Here is a 17,873-nt window from a genome sequence, read left to right on the forward strand (position 1 = left end):
AGCCGTTTAAGAATCCACACAAACGCAACGAGTCATGGTTTAAGTAGAGAGTTTAAGGTTTATTAGAGGAAGAAAGGAGAAGAAACCAGGTGGGAGCCATCAGAAAATAAAGAAAGGAAAAATGGCTCCAGCCCTCTATCTGAGAGCAGCATTTTTTAAAGGAAAAACCCACGTTGGGTGTTGGGGGGGAAGGGTCCTGCTGAGTGTGTTCTGGGCCTCGACTGGGTGAGTGCTTATCAGTTTCTACTGACTGGTTACTAGGGTTTTAACACACTACTCTTAATCTTCCCTTGTCCGCCCCCTGAGGTCTAGGCACCACTGTGACTGGGATTTCTAAAACAGCCTTCAACCCTTAGTTTATGGCGCACCTGCTATCTATGAGATAAGCAGCAAGGCCCCTGGATCTATATGTTAGACTCTTTTTCTGGGGTCTGACAATAGTCAATAGGGAGTGTGCAGGGGCAGGTCAGAGAAGCCGGTGAAAACTGACAAAACCCAGCTGGGGCAAGCAGAAACTGGCTGTAAATGAGGGTGTAAAGGAAGGCCAAGCTTCTGGGTACAGCAGTTTTATAGATCACTCAGTGAACATAAGAAAACAACTACAATAGCAAGTAAAGGAATGGAAAGAAGCTACACAAACAGGCTGTAAATCACGGCTGTAAAGAGGGGCAAGCATTTGGTTACCGCTGTGTTACAAATCACTCAGTTAACGTAAGATAACAACTACAAAAAGTAAAACCACTGTAGTCAGTGGTTACAGACCTCACACCTTGCCTGCCCTGGAGGTAACCCCAAGCAGATATTAGCTGAATGAATGAAAAAACCTTCAGTATAATCTTAGGCAAATGGCAGGACCTCCATGAATTATAGTTACTTTAATTGCTGTAAACTGCGAAGCCTGGATAAAATTATTTCTAAAATGCCTTCTAGCATGAATATTCTATGATTAATACCCATGAATTTGAGTTTATATAGCTTTAGGGGAAACAAACACAAACGATCTTGAGGAGTAATTACAGCCAGTTTCTTAATGCTTCCTCACTTCAAAAGACAAGATGGTAACAATTTCAATTGCACGTTTGCTTGTTTGGTTGCTTGATTAGTTCTACTTAACAAAGAAAATAGCTGGTCTACTTAAGACTTTAAAATGATGACAGTATAGACATTTCCCTCCCCACCCCCCATCCACAGTGCTATTTCTCTTTAAACGTTGACAAATCTCCCTCCCACTCTCCCTGACTTAAATGCATTATTTAGCTAACTTTTATGACTATTCTTTTATCCACTATTTCAATAATGAATTTCTTTTCTCAGTGGGAAAAACAAACATTGAAATAGAAGTGTTGGGGATGAAGAAGAATCAAAGAACAGGTTCTTGTTACTTTGACAGAAATAGACCTGAAGTGCACTCAGAACCCACCTGTCCCACGACTACCCACGAGCCAGCTGTTGGCCATGGACTGGCTTATTTTCTTCATTAAAAGCAAACAAACAAAAAACACATTCTCTCAGTAAATCTGAAGGTGTTTGCATTCACTGTCTTAGAGTTGGGAGGTATTTTTCTTGTTATGTCATGTTATGTTTTGTTATGTTTGGAGTCTGTTTGCTGCTGCAAAAGAAAAAATAAATAAATGTATTGACTCATTGCTCAGCCTGACATTTGTTAGCTCAAAGGATTTTCAGAAAAAATGGCCAAAGAAGGCCTCCTTTCCTCTTTGGAGCACAATTTCCCTTGTCTGTGAGGATTCAGGAAAAGCATTCCAAGTGATACATTAAATCAGGGATTAAGGAGAGAATCTCTAAGTGCAAGCTATTTATTTGGTTCGAATGGTAGAGAATGTACTGATTGATAATGGAATTCAAAGAGGATCACGTGATAGACACCAGATCCTAGAATTTCTTTTGTGAGCCTCTCTTCTTCACTGGATGACAAGGGCAATGAAATAACCTGAGCCGGAATCCTACTTTAAATCGCTCCATGGACTATATAAGCTACTTGAGCAGGTGGGCTGGCAGAAATCTGATCAGGGTTTCCTGTGCAGGCGAATGGAGGGAGAGGATTAAAGCAAAGTCAGGATGATCTTTTAAGGTCCGTCCTAAATACCTCCTCTTCTGCAACACCTCCTCTCATGTCTCCAAGGCAGAATTAATAGCTCTCTCTCCATTATAGTCCAGGGAACTTCACATAGTCCTCAGTTATGACACTTCAGTATGGGTTATTTATAGAACCATCTTCCCCACTTAAGTGTGAGAATATCACAGAGGGATGCAGGGTCTTACTCATTTGTGTATCCTCCGTGAACTGCACAGAGTATTTAATAAATGCTGAATGAATGAATGAATGGGAGCAACAGCTGGTATACCAGCCACTGCCTTAAGCCCTACAGCTCCATAAAGTGGGTAATTCTCATGGGGCCACCCAACTGGTAAATGAGGGAGCCAGTGTATACACTCAGGTGGTGTTAGAGGCTGTTGCCAAAGGCATTGCATCAATAGTTCAAGAATAATGATTATGCAAAGCTCGTATGAACAAATCCAACTGACTTTTTTTTTTTGGCTTTTTTAAATTATTATTTTTTATTTCTTCTATTTTTTTTATTTTGAAATGAATTCAAAGTTATAGGAACAGTTGCAAAAACAATACTAACCCCATACGCAGAATTCCATCATACCCTGACCCCCCTCCCCCGAAAGCTCAATCCACCAACTTTAACATGCTGTCACATCACTATTTCTTTCCCTCCCTATCATCCATCATCTATTGCTCTGTCATCTGAACATATGCGAGCTAGCTGCACACATCCTTGAACATACACTATAATTCACGTATACACTTCCCATGAACAAGAACATTCTTTTATGCAATCCCATTAAGCGCAGCTAAGAAGTACAAGAGATTCAACAATGATACAAAGTTTATATTCTATATTTCCTTTACCTTATGTCTCAACTGTGTCCCTTTGAGCCACCTGTCCTCTATCCTCCAATCCCATCCAAGTTCATCCTTGGCATTCAATCATCTATTTAGACTTTTTTTTTTTTTTTCAGTTGTGGAAACACACATACAGCCTAAATTTTCTCTACTCTTTCATATCTCACCAAGCACTGTGTCTCTTGGTTAGAGGTGGCAAGTTCATGATAGAACAAATTGTCCTCTGGATATCCTGGCAGGTCGCAGACTGCCAAACTTCACCAATGTGAAGTCTTCATTGAGTTGATCTCACATTCCTGCATAGGAGCCTGATGTCACTAAGGGAGTGGACCATTGAGATGCTATACAGAATGTCAAGATGAACTTGATGCCAGAGAGAGAAGAGTCAAAATTTTTGGCTGAAATGCTTTCAATCCTCCCTGATGATGACTCTCTAGAAGGAACAGTGATACACTAAATGCCATTTTGACTACTCCAGTAAATGAACCACTTCTGGAGTGGTGGCTCCAGCTGGTGCTACTGCACAATTAAGTACAGTGGTTTGTAATCATTTTCCTAGCCCATCTGGATTTTGTGTAAACCAGACCAGTGACTCGAACAAAGATGTGACAGCACTCATGTCCCAGTTTCCTTCAAGTCTTTAATGGTGAACCAAATGTCCGCAATTTCTCCTGAGACGTACTATTGCTTCTGCTTTAGGGTCTTGGCCCCTTTTGGAGATTCCACTTGGCTTTTCCCATCATAACAATCCTTGCTCCACAGGTCAGAGAATCCATGTGAGGGACCTGCCTTTAAGTATTCATCCCAGTTGTACACTTGGGGGCTGCGAGAATCACCTAGCAAGTCTCATAGAAACATTGGATGCACCATGGAAAGAATTTGGATCAAAAGTCCACATCTAAGACTCCTAAACATTTCTGGGTATTACATTCTTGCCAGTGTTCTGGCAAATGGGCATGGGTGCCTTTGAAGAAAATTTGCAGAAATATTTTCTCTCTGGCCTTGTAGTAGCATGACAGGGTCTTTCCCTTCAGTTGGGAGTGGGCACTCCGTCAATCTGTGAGCTCTAGATTTGTGAGCTAACTGAGCTCTGAAAACTGGGTAAGAGACCGTGGTTTCCCACCAGTGCATTTAATGGCAGCTTTCTATGTGCCAGAACTAATTTCTTTTTATTAAACGGGTCAAGAAATGCCACTAGAATCATCATGATCTATTAGCCTTAGCTCCCCGAGCTGAGGCACCTGGGCTGTTTTTCTGGCCTTGTTACCCATCACAGTAATTAGACCCTTTTGCTTCTAAGGGCTAAGTGCTGATGCCTTCCTCTGCCATCCCAGAATCGAATCAGCCATATAGATATTAGAGAATCCAGTCCGGTGGCTGCACCTTCCACAGTGAGTCACCCCTGCCTGCAGATAACCACCATGTAGCTTCTAAAATATGCCCCTTCCTCGCCTGTGAATTCCTTAGTGCAGGAGTGAAGTGGGCACGGGAGGGGTCCTCTGAGCCCTTCCAGGAGATGGAGTCATGGGGTACATTCTCTGGTTTTCACATAAGCAATCTGTTCCAGCACCCCAGCTTCCCTGACCCTCCTACCTGCTCTCAGTTCTACAGAAAGGGAGAGCTGGCAGTGCACCTTATTATGGAAGGCCATCGCTGTGTCCACTATTCCAAAGGCCAACATCTCAAACTCTTAGGGTCAGCTCTGGGTGTCTATCCAGGAACTCGGATTCCAAGGCATGTGTGACTGCCCACAGTGAATTCTCTCTTCTCCAGCCTGATGCTCTGCTTCTATTTTCAGTCTTGTAGTGTCAGTCAGAAGGTGAGACATCTAAAGACATGTTGCCAACTCCAACACAGATGTCGGGGTCTCCAGCAAAGGCACGACTCACACAGGCTCTGGTGGGAAGACATTTTACTCACATGGAGAAGAGACAGAGCATGGTCAGCTTCACTAGTGGACGATGTTCCCCATGGCCAGTGGGTCTCACTGTCTCATTCCCAGGCCAAGCCAGGAACATGTTCTACATACGGTGCCCGTCTTGTGTTTGGTGCTGCCCCAGTAGAGGAACCCCACTCTGTCCCTGCCAGGGTATGAGCTGGATGTCCTAAAACATGCCCACCAGAGTCAGACTGTCCCCAGTGAATATTTACATATACTCAGGACTATAGGGAAGGAATAGCCCATCAGTTCCCTTATTTACTAGGCGATTGTGTTTTATCCCGCCAGATTGACTCACCTGGCTCTGAGCACAGGATGTCTGTGGGTCCTGGGGAAAGGTGGCTGGCCACGCTAGGACTGCCCCCTACCACCTGTAGTCTTAAGATCCACACCTCCCATGTGCCCACATGTGCCACGGGTGACCCTGGAGCTGCAGCTCCTGGGATACAGGTGCTTTGTTCCTCAGGGCAGGGCTTGTGCCTCCCGGCTCAGGCTGTGATGAGGCTGAGGGGCTTCTGCAAATTGTGAGGTCACTGCTTGGAGGATTAAATCAGCAACTCACTTACCAGCACCAATTTGCTCCCTTCTACTTTAGAGAGATGCATGATCTAAATCGCACGTCCTAGGCTGTGATTCTGCATGTTCGTGCCCAGAGTCCCCAGAAAACGGAGCTGAAGGTGGAGCTTGTGTTTTGATGCTTTTCTAGGGGAAGTGAGCTCTAAGAAGCAAGATGTGGTGCACTGTAGAATTGACCCCAGCTGTACAATAAGTTTCTCAAGCAGACTAGACATCTCTGAGGAGGCAGAATGGAATCCCCTAGAAATGCCTGCAGGGAGAGTAAGGGGGAGACATTCACTGCCCCCATCTGCACTCAGTCTACACGGGGCTAACACTTGTGCTTCTGGTGCTTCCAGGCAGCCTCTAGTGATCCCGGAGTCCCAAGCCACGAGTTTGGCACTTCATTCAGATCTGGAAGTGGGTGGTGAGCCAGAGCATCCTCGGATCAGTTGAGGTGGACTCTGGAGCAAGAGCACTGCAGCTTCTGCTGTGGTGGGCAAGATGGTGGCCATGCTGGAGCCCAGTCCTTGCCCTGGCCCTGAGAAGATGAGCTGGTATCCACAGTGGACATCTGGCTCTCCACCATGTGTAAGCAGCCAAGGGCAGGAAGGCAGGCGCAACTCATAGTGATCTTGGCAGGTACATAAAAAGGTTCCAGGATATGTGATGGTCTCCTTATTTCCCAGGACTCCTTCCACTACATTATGCAGGAATCTTATTTCTTTGACTTTATGATCTTTTCCTTCCTCTTCCATATTTAATGGTTGAAAAGAACAAACTCATTTCCAGGTGAACTTTGTAAAGAATTAATATTAATATTATGTTGATCATAAAAAGACTCCTAAGAAGCTCTGATCTCATGCTCTGTAATGTTCAGGTCTTTTGTTTCCAGGGGGAGCAGTCAACAAACTTTAGTTGAGTAACCCTCTAATTTCTGTGCCCTCTAATAAACCCTAAAGCAATAGAAAAGTTTCCATTTCCCATAACAATCAATGGCTCATTAATTTTTAATCTCACTTTCCACACTTTTCCAACTGCAGCTGCTTTCCCAACCCAAAGTCTTTAGTATTTCCTCATGCTTCTCTCCCTCACAAAGTCCAGATCTTGGATTATTACCAAAACCTACTGAAAGGACAAAGATATGCAATACTAGACATAGCAACAAACAGAAGAGAGCTAATTAGTGTTGGGATCTGGCAGGCACTTTCCTATAAATGGCCTGATTCCATCCTCACAGCAACTTGCAATTCAATAGTGTTACCCGTACTTTGAGGAGGAAAATTCAGAAACACAGATAATTCTCTGGCTTTCCAACACTCATCTTTTAAATCTACAACTTCTTATCTTCTATTAGAGACTTATTTTTGTAACTTATTTCAAGAAGTGTTCCATTTCTCTGGTACCATACATACACTGGCTCCTTCGTGGCTACTATCATTTTATAGATTCCCTCCCTCCCTCCCTTCCTTCTTCTCCTCCTCTTCCTTTCTTCCCTCCCTCTCCTTTCCCTCATTCCTTCCTTCCTTCCTCTATCTTTTTATTTCTTTTTTTTTTAAATTAACATCTCTTGGCATTACACTGTAAGCTTCCTGATAACACAGACTAAGTTTATTTTGCTAAAAATTGTATCCCCACTCCATATCTGTTGAATGATAAATGAATGAAGTAATCACTACAGGAAGAGACCGTATAAACAAATAAATATCTCCTCTCTTATTTCTATACTGCCCCCACCCCCACCCCCACAATTAACTTTTGGGATAATTCTATAGGCTTGGTGTTAACAGTCCCCTTTCACAGACAAGGAAACAAAGACCCAGTTAATAGAAGAACCAGATTTTATGACCAACAGGCAGGGATACTTTTTCCAGTTCTGTTTTTATTGTACCATATGTTTTCTTTTAGTAACGTTTGGTCCTTGGTGTTGGAAATATACTGGAGGCTTAAAAAATTGTTTCCTAATGGGATCTGCTTGGATGGGCCAGGTGGTTGTGACATCCTTCAGCAGAGAGTGCTCTGTGGTGTGCTGATGGGATGACAGTCCTTAGAAGAGGTTATCTGATGGTTCTTGGGGAGCAATCTGTTCTAGCAGGTTTGACTGTGTTCCCAAACACGCTTTGTGTCTCCCTCCACCTCATCTGTAGCAGGTGAAGTGGGAAATTCAAGACATTTTATTGCTAGACTTTCCAACTGGGACTCATTAATAGAGTGCTCCCATTCCAGCAGCTAGAGTTAAACTTTGTCCACTATGCCAAAAGGCAAATTTTCGCTAAGGGGAGATTACTGCCTAAATTATATGTTAGGCTGTGTCTCGGGAAATGGCATCAATTACCACGAGATCCGTGGTCTGTCTGCTAGAACTTCATGACAATTGTGTGGTGCTGAGCTTCCTAAATTGCCAAGGAAGCTATTGTTTCCTCCTGATTTAAGCTACTTCCCTTTTTTGTTTGACTGAGGTCAAAGAGGTTTGATCCTTTCAATTATTAAAGCCGACCTACTTCTGTGCTTGATCAAACCAATGCCTTTTTGGGAAATTAGGATTTATTTAGACAGGAAGATGATAGGCTATTCAGTGTGAAAATGGCAAGGTTCTTTACTTTGTAACGTGGCATCTTAAAAGGTCTTGGGAGTTAAGGGCTGGAGTGTCTCTTTGCCATCTAGCAGGATACAAGATCAGCATACAAAAATCAGTAGTGTTTCTATACACTAGTAATGAGCAATCTGAGGAGGAAATCCATTTACCAAAAAAAAAAAAAAAAAAAAAAAAAAAAATTCTATTTACAACCGTAACTAAAAGAATCAAATATCTAGGAATAAATTCAACCATGGATGTAAAGGACCTGTATTCAAAAAATTACAAAGCATTGCTAAATGAAATCAAAGACCTAAATAAATGGAAGGACTTTTCATGTTCATGGATTGCAAAACTAAGTATCATTAAGATGTCAATTCTACACAAATTGATTTACAGAGTCAGCACAATCCCAATCAAACCCCCAAAGCATACTTTGAAGAAATGGATAGGTCAACTATCAAATTTATTTGGAAGTGTAAGGGGCCCTGAGTAGCCAAAAACATCTTGAAAAAGAAAAACGAAGTTGGAGGAATCACATTTCATGACTTTAAAGCATATTGCAAAGTTACAGTGATCAAAACAGCATGGTACTGGATAAAGATAGACATATTAATATCAATGGAACCAAACTGAGAGTTCAGAATTGGACCCACACATTTATGGCCAATTGATTTTTGACAAGACTGCCAAGTCTACTCAACTGGGATAGAACAGTCTCTTTAAAAAATGGGCCAACAAAAAGAAGACCCCTATCTCACACCTTATACAACTGCAGCTGCTCCTGGGTTTTCCCCCCTTTTTTTTTTTTTTTAAAAAGAACCAGTCGGTCTCCAAACGCCAACCCCTGGCTTCCCCACACTGCCATGTGGCTGCGGGTCTTCTTCAGAAATGATTTTTGGCTCTCACTTCTAAATTTTGCCACCATTCCTAGTCTTCAGACATGTTAAAGATGAGTTGTTTTTCTTAAACCAGATAAGTCAGTTACTTCTGGCTAACTCTTCTGATATTCTGACCTAGGTGGTGAAAGAGGCAAAGGTGGAAGATGATAAAAGTAGAAGAGAGCCAAATTACAGAGGCAATTGGAGAACTGGTTGCTAAGGAATTTCCAGGAAGGAAAAAAAAAAGACTTTTCAATATTATTTTGAAATAATAATAGCTATCTGAAAAGAAACTGCAATCAACCATGGCCAAAAACGTGAACTGGTTGAATGATTATAAGAATTTTGCATATTAAGCAAAGTCAAGTCAGGCAGATTTTCAGAGGAATAAAATGCTCATAGGTAGAGCGAGTACAGGGAGCATATTAGCCCTAGCCAGGTAGAAACGGCACGTTCAAAGTGTCAGTATCAGTTCAGTTATGTCAAATGGCTTATAAATTTCTTATTTTATTTTGATTTTTTACTGTTATAGTACAAAACAAAAATTAGAAAATTTGGCCTGTGTGTTAAGAGCTACATTGGAGGAAAAGCCAAGTGGAAACCTCCGAGGCTGTCTCCATCCCCTTAGCTAAGATTGTAAATCAGAACCACTACTGCATCCCTGGGGGAGATTACAAGCTCTAGGGTGTAAAGGTGGTGAGCTCTATCATGTTTCTCACTAGTCTGGTCCCCTCAGAAACCAGATGATCCTGGAGAATGTCTTTAGACTATTGCAAACTCAACCAAATAGCAGCCCCAACCAAAGCTGCTGTTCTAGATGTGTTATTGTTGCCAGAATGGATTAATAAGGCCACAGGGACAAATGCGTCTTTTTCTACTCCAGTTAAAACAGAGGACTGAAAACAGTTCACGTTCACATGGTGTGGACAACTATGTCCATTTATAGTTTTACCTCAGGGTTCTATCAACTCTCCTGGCCTCTGTCCTATTATATTCTGGAAAGAAGTGGACCACCCGAACATCCCTAGAGTATCACTACTGCACTGGTGACATCATTTGGCGGGTGGCCATGATGCTGGGGGCCTGGTGAGACACAAGAACTGCCAGCTCAGTGAAGATTTTACGGATCCGGCATCAGGGGAATGTCAGGATTTCCTCCCGAATGGGAAGACAAATCGCTGCATCTTGCCTACCCTTTCACAAAGGACACACAGCACCAGGTAGGGCTTTTTGTGTTCTGGAGGCAACATATTTTATACCAGTGATTCCAAACTGGAGCCATTTTGCTCCCCAGGGGACATTTGTTGATGTTCGGAGATATTTTTGGTGATCACAACTGAGGATGCTACTGACATCTAGTAGGTAGAGCCCAGGAATGCTGCTAAATATCCTGCCATGCACAGGACAGTCCCCCACAAAGAACGATCTGACCCAATATACCAATACTGCTGAGGCTGAGAGACCCCCTTTGGTCCATACACCAGGTGACACTCAGGGATGCCAGATTTGAGTGGGTCCCGAGCAGATGGGGCTCTGCAGTAGGTCCAGCTGTGCTTCCAGAAGCCCTGCTGCTTTGGCCAGGGGATCCAGTTGATCCTGGGGTGTTAGTGGTCTCAGTGGTGGGAAAAGACGCAGTGTGGATCTTATCGCACACTCCGGTAGGAGAACCCGAGCGCTGGCCCCTGGGGTCTGAGGGTGAGTCTCCAACTAGAGGTTGCCTGTTAGAGGAGCCCTAAGTTGGATAGACATGGCTTGGTGTTAGTATCTCTGCTGTGCTGTCACTCGCTGACAGCAGCCTGGCAGAAGCAAGGCTCGATGTGAGCACCCTGCTGGAGACAGAAATGCAGCAGCTGGAAGCTACAGTTCACCTTCAGGTTCTCCTGAAGACAGATCTGAACTGTTCAACTCAGCTGCTTCTGTGTCAGTCAGGGTCCAGGCAGAAGACAGACACCACCCAGCCATTTAGACAGTGGAAGTTTAAGATAAAGAATTATTAAGCTATGATAGGAGGGTCACTATAAAGTTGGAAAGATAACTCTAAAGTGGAGCCCAGGGCTGAACGATGGGACCCAAAGAAGGGCAAACTCGGGACGGAGCTTCAGACCGTGTTGAAGAAGGTATGATTGCAGCCCACTGGATGGCAGAGATGTCCAGCCCTCTCGGTGCACCAACCTCCCAGCCTCCACTCCTCTGTGCCCCGTGGGTCCTTCCCGCTTGCTTGGCTACAGAGGACCGGCCCTGGCCTGGGTTCCAACAGACAGCTCTTTTGCTTCTCCTTGCTCCTTCTTCCCTTCACCGATGTCAGAAGTGCTGCCCCAGCATGCGGAAAGTCACCGAGATTGGAGGCGCCCGACATTTAACACGCGCACCGGGCATCCGCGAGAGCCAGAGGCGTGCGCACGCGCACTGACCCCGGCGCCTGAGGCGCGCACACGCACTTCCGTTTAGCCAACTGTTTGGCTACTGTTATTCTCGGCCAAGAGGTTCCCGGGTTGATTCTTGTGTGGATGTGTGACGGAGATTGGGTGGGGTCCCCTCTAGCGCTGGTTCTGGGCTCGGGGGGCGGCGAAGAGCCGAGGGACAGCTGAGGTGTCTCGGAGCCGGTGCCTCAGCGATGAAGAGGATTTTCAGCTTCGGGAGGAGGAAGAGCAATCCGTCGCTGAGCTCCGGCAGCCCCTGCAGGGACGGCGGTTCGGGGTACCTCCTCCGGGACCGGGACCTTGGCAAGATCCACGGGGCCGCCAGTCGCAGCAAAGTGGCCAAAGTGCAGCAGATCCTGTTGCTCGGAAAAAATGGCTGAATGACAAGGACAAAATGAACAGGTGATGGAGGCCCTGCAGCGGGGCGAGGATGTGCCAGCAGGAGAGGTCTGGGGGGAGCCGGGGTGCAGCCTGGAGCCCTCTGTCCCCCGATAGCCGGTCCCCTGAGAAGTAGTAATGTGTGGAGCTGCCTCCCTAGAAGCATCTCCTGTGAGGCTGTCACTTGAGGGGCGTCCTCTGATAGTTTATCATCTGGGGGGCTGGCCCCCAAGAGTCTGTCCCTTGATAGTTTATCTTCCCAGGGGCTGCCCTCAAGAGGCCATCAAACCGAGAGGCTCGGCTCTTTCCGTCTGAAGAGCCTAAGTGCCTAGGACTTGGAAACTTTACCTGGGGTTTGGCGCCCAATGGGTCTTCAGGAGCAACAAGAACCAGTACAAATCCTTTTGCACTCACAAATCCCTTAGAGAGTACCAATTTTAAAGTGATTTAACCAAGTGTCCATAGAAAGAAATGAAATTGCCTATACAATGATGTACACATGTTTAATGTAATACATTTCAGAAAAGTGCATGATGGGAGAAATAATTCCCACAGTATATCAACTTCTGGGCTAAAAATTCTTCCAATACAATCCAATATCTATTTTATGCACAAGTATTCACTAACATCTATACCTGTGTATATATGTACTTTAGGGGGGCTTAGAAGGAAACATCTGATTCTTGCCCTAAAGATGTGGAACAATTTTTTAAGCAGTTTTATTCACGTACCATATAATCCATCCAACCTGTACAATCAGTGGCGCTCAGTATAATTGCAGAGTCATCATGCTTTAATTACTAATCAATATTAGAACATTTTCATTTCTCCAAAAAGCAAAACCCCATATCCTTTATACCTATTATTGACACTTAGCATGTGTGTTACTTTTGTTGCAATTGATGGAAGATATTAAAATATTACTGTTAATGGTAGTCCAAAGCTTGCATTAGGTGTATTTTTTCCCATATACCATCCTATTATCAACACCTTGTAATAGTAACATATATTTGTTCTACTTCATGGAAGAACATCTTATATTTGTACTATTAACCACCTTCATCATCCACAACAGAGTTCACTAGGTTATACAGTTCCATGCTTTATCCTCTAGCTTTCCTTCTCATGAATAACCATGACCCTAAACATCTCCTTTCAACCAGTCACACACGATTCCGCACTATTATACTCACAATAATGTGCTACCATCACCTCTATCCATTTCCCAACATTTTCAATCAACCTTATTAAAAATTCTGCACAAATTAAGCATCAGCTCCCCATTTTCTACCCTCACTATCTTCTGATAACCTATATTCTAGATAGTAATGCATGAGTTTGCTCATTATATTTAGGTCATATTAGTGAGATCATACAATATTTATCCTTTTGTGTCTGGCTTATTTCACTCAACATAATATCCTCAGGGTTCATCCATGTTATCACATGCATCAGGGTTTCATTCCTTCTTACTGCTGAATAATATTTCATCATAGATATATACCACATTTTGTTTATCCATGCATCAGTTGATGGATACTTCGATTGTTTCCATCTTTTGGCAGTTGTGAATAATGCACTATGAACATCGGTATGCAAATGTCTGTTCATGTTCCTGCTTTCAATTCTTCTGAGTATATATCTAGTAGTAGGATTGCGGGATCATATGGCGGTCTATACTTAGCTTCCTGAGAAACCACTAAAGTGTCTTCACAGTGGGTTTACCATTTTACATTCCAACCGGCAGTGAGTCAGTTTTCCTATTTCTCCACATCCTCTCCAGCATTTGTAGTTTTCTGTTTGTTTAATAGCAGTCATTCTAGTAGATGTGAAATATCTCATTGTGGTTTTGATTTGCATTTTCCTCATAGCCAGTGGTGTTTAGCATTTTTATGTGCTTTTTAGCCATTTCCTCTTTGAAAAAATGTCTATTCAAGTCTTTTGCCCATTTTTAAATTGAGTTGTTTGTCTTTTTTTGTTGAGTTGTAGGATATCTTCATATATTCTGGATATTAAACCCTTATCAGATACGTGGTTTCCAAATATTTTCTCCCACTGGGTAGGATGCCTTTTCACATTTTTGTCACAGTCTTTTGAAGCACAAAAGTCTTCAGTTTTGATGTGGTCCTGTTCTAGTTTGCTAATGTTGCGGAATGCAAAACACCAGAGATGGATTGGCTTTTATAAAAAGGGGGTTTATTTGGCTACACAGTTATAGTCTTAAGGCCATAAAGTGTCCAAGGTAACACATCAGTAATCGGGTACCTTCACTGGAGGATGGCCAATGGCGTCCAGAAAACCCGTTAACTGGGAAGGCACGTGGCTGGCGTCTGCTCCGAAGTTCTGGTTTCAAAATGGCTTTCTCCCAGGACGTTCCTCTCTAGGCTGCAGTTCCTCAAAAATGTCACTCTTAGTTGCACTTGGGGTATTTGTCCTCTCTCAGCTTCTCCAGAGCAAGAGTGCTTTCAACGGCTGTCTTCAAACTGTCTGTCATCTGCAGCTCCTGTGCTTTCTTCAAAGTGTCCTTCTTATCTGTAGCTCCTCTTGTAAACATCACTCACAGCTGCACTGATTTCCTTCTGTTATGTCAGCTCATTTATATGGCTCCACTGATCAACTTAGACCCACCCTGAATGGGTGGAGCAACACCGCTATGGAAATTATCCAGAGTCATCACCCACAGCTGGGTGGGGCGCATTCCAAAGAAACACTCAAAGAATTACAATCTAATCAACACTGATAACATCTGCCCACACAAGATTACATCAAAGATGATGGCATTTGGGGGACACAATATATTCAAACTGGCACAGGTCCCACTTATCTCATTTTTTCTTTCATTTGCTTGTGCTTTGGGTATAAAGTCTAAGAAATCACTGCCTACCACAAAATCTTGAAGATGCTTTCCTACATTTTCTTATAGGAGTTTTATGATCCTGACTCATATTTAGGACTCTGACCCATTTTGAGTTAATTTTTGAATAAGGTTTGAGATAGGGTTCTTCTTTTTGTTGGCCCATTTGTTAAAGAGACTGTTCTGTCCCAGTTGAGTAGACATGGCAGTCTTGTCAAAAATCAATTGGCCATAAATGTGTGGGTCCAATTCTGAACTCAGTTTGGTTCCACTGATATTAATATGTCTGTCTTTATCCAGTAGCATGCTGTTTTGACAACTGTAACTTTGTAATATGCTTTAAAGTCATGAAATGTGATTCCTCCAACTTCGTTTCTCTTTTTCAAGATGTTTTTGGCTACTCAGGGCCTCTTACCCTTCCAAATAAATTTGATAATTGACCTATCCATTTCTTCAAAGTATGCTTTTGGGGGTTTGATTGGGATTGTGCTGACTCTGTAAATCAATTTGTGTAGAATTGACATCTTAATGATACTTAGTTTTCCAATCCAAGAACATGAAAAGTCCTTCCATTTATTTAGGTCTTTGATTTCATTTAGCAATGCTTTGTAATTTTTTGAATACAGGTCCTTTACATCCGTGGTTGAATTTATTCCTAGATATTTGATTCTTTTAGTTACGGTTGTAAATATAATTTTTTTTTTTTTTTTTTTTTTTTTGGTAAATGGATTTCCTCCTCAGATTGCTCATTACTAGTGTATAGAAACACTACTGATTTTTGTGTGATCTTGTATCCTGCTAGATTGCTTGTTTATTAGCTCTAGTAGCTTTGTTTGGATTTTTTGGGACTTCCTAAATATAGGATTATGTTATCTGCAAATAGTGAAACTTTTACTTCTTCCTTTCCAATTTGGATGCCTTTTATTTCTTCTACTTCTTGTCTAATTACTCTGGCTAGAACTTCAAGCACAATGTTGAGTAACAGTGGTGACAGTGGGCATCCTTGTCTTCTTCCAGATCTTGGAGGGAAAGCTTTCGGCCTCTCACTGCTGAGTGCAGTGTTAACTGTGGGTTTTTCATGTACGCCGTTTATCATACTGAGGAAGTTTCCTTCTAGTCCCACCTTTGGAGTGTTTTTATCAAGAAAGGATGCTTGCTGGATTTTGTCAAATGCCTTTTCTGCATCAATCAATATGATCATGTGCTTTTACCCTTGATGTTTTTTTTCTTTTTTTCCCTGCTCCTCAGCTTGACTCATTTCAAGTGTTTTGTCTTCAACTTCACTGATTCTTTCCTCTGCCAGCTCGTCTGCTCTTTAAAATTAATTAATTAATTTTTTATTGAAATATATTCACACACCATATAATCATCCGAAGTGTGAAACAATTGTTCACAGTAGCATCATATGGTTGTGCACTGAACACCAGAGTCAATTTTTGAACATTTTCGTTACTCCGAAAAATAAAATTAAGAATAAAAATAAAAGTAAAAAGAACACCCAAAACATCCCATAACCCTCCTCCCCTGTATTATTCATTTACTTTTTGTCCCCATTTTTCTACTCATTTGTCCATGCACTGCGTAGAGGGAGTGTGAGCCACAAGGTTTTTACAATCACATAGTCACACCATAAAAGATATAAAGTTTTACACTTGCCTTCAAGAATCAAGGATACTGGACATAATGCATAAGAGTTACTTCCAGAATGACCTCTCAACTCCGTTTGAAATGTCCAAGCCACTAAAATTATATTTTGTTTCATTTCTCTTTTGGTCCAAAAGACTTTCTGAATCACTTAGTAGGTCTTAGCCTACTAAGCTGGTGGTCCCCAATGCTTGCGAGAATATCAGGAATTCTCCAGCTGGGGAAGTTTAATATTTCCACATTTTCCCCCAGTCCCTCAAGGGAGGCTTTGCAAATACTTTTTATTCTCTGCCCAATTTACTCTGGGTTGTATCAGGGCTTCATGCTAACCTGTACAAACCAACAAGATCTCGCTCCCTAGTCTAAGTTTCATGTAATTATAGAATTTCAGTAAACTGACCATACAAGTTAAATTATATAGCATGCTACAGAAAATACAGATTTTGCACTAAATAAACATCTCTTCCTTTGGTCTCCCACAGAAGCCATCTGCCGGGTCCTTCTCCAGTCTATATCCTCCTCTAGAGTTTCAAACAATTCAGAATTGTCCTCTTTTCCTGGAGAGGAGTTTTCAATAGCTGTTTATGTTGCCATGTTGATGACATCACTCCACCCAGTGTCTTCTTAATACCCATTATCTCTTTTGCCTTATTTTCCTTCTCCTCCTTGAATTGGTTTAGATTTGTGTGAACATCTTTGGTTAGTTGTTCCAAATTCTGTAGCTCCTCCGACTTTCTAATTTGTTCCTTTCGTCCATATCTTTCTGTTTCTTCATATGGCTTCTAAATTTTGCTGATATATGGCTGTCTGATTATCTTGACAAGATTATTCTGAAAGTCGATTTCTCTGTCTTTTCTTTTTGTTGTTGATAGGGTTTGTGTTAAGGGTCTTCTGTGACCCTTAGTTTGTTGGTATTTCTGAGCCAAAACAGGGCCAGGGACCCACACTGGGGGCTCAGACCAGTTCAAAGGGCCCTGAGGAGAGGGTTAGGAAAGCCTCCAAAAAGCCTTTTTCTCCAGCTCCCTAAGGCTGTGCTTTCCTGGCCTGTCCAGTGGTTGGCATTCTTTGGCAACATATTCCCCACAGCCCTAAGAAGGCAGGGTATTCTTAGCCCTCTGGTGGCTCCATCTCTGATGTGGGTTGAAACAGTGGCCCAGCGGTGCCTGTTCAGGATAGGCGAAAGCAGCAGGACATAACCAGTAACTGGATACTGGGCCAGGTTTCCCTCTGTTCTTGGGGAGGAGGACATTCAGGGCCCTCCCAGTCTGCAGCAGCCCTCCAGGCAAGGACCAGGTTGATCTGAAGCTGCTTGCCTTGATGGTGGGAGATGGGTGCAAGGGGCCACAGCCTAACAAGTTACTCGTTACTCACAGATTTTCACCACAGTTTCTCAGTCTCTCTTTCCTGCTCTTCCCTGGATGCTGTGCAATACACCACTGGTTTCTGGAGCCTCAGAACAATTGTTCTGGACAGTTTTTGCCTGTCCACTAGCTATTTTTGGAAGAGGAGTAAGACCTGCAACTCCCTATTCTGTTATCTTCTCAGAAGTTTGCGGTACAGTTTTTAAGATTGCATCATTTGTGCAATTGTTTCACACCCAAGAGAAAGCTTCCTTTCCTCTGTTCTTTGGGAATTTTGATCTGTTCTATTTCTTTTTGTTTTGCTTCTAAAGTTTTCTTTATACTCCTTTTACTG

The 17,873-nt window shown here is 42.8% G+C and overlaps 1 protein-coding gene across 4 annotated transcripts in view; it reads left to right on the forward strand.

Moving 5' to 3' along the window:
- Positions 1 to 17,873, forward strand: part of LOC119523661 (ankyrin repeat domain-containing protein 26-like) — a 52,838-nt gene that overhangs the window by 17,388 nt on the left and 17,577 nt on the right. Inside the window, exon 6 of one of the 4 annotated variants that reach the window (XM_037822460.1) lies at positions 1,315 to 1,592. The exons of 2 other annotated variants lie outside the window; for them this stretch is intronic. In XM_037822460.1, the coding sequence (XP_037678388.1) occupies positions 1,315 to 1,333 (19 nt within the window). In that variant the 3' untranslated portion in view covers positions 1,334 to 1,592. Of the gene's footprint in view, positions 1 to 1,314; positions 1,593 to 17,873 lie in introns of those variants that run through there. One more of the 4 variants, XM_037822461.1, reaches the window with a different exon arrangement.

This window comes from Choloepus didactylus, chromosome X, assembly GCF_015220235.1.
Source record: "Choloepus didactylus isolate mChoDid1 chromosome X, mChoDid1.pri, whole genome shotgun sequence".
NCBI classification, from domain to species: Eukaryota; Metazoa; Chordata; class Mammalia; order Pilosa; family Megalonychidae; genus Choloepus; species Choloepus didactylus.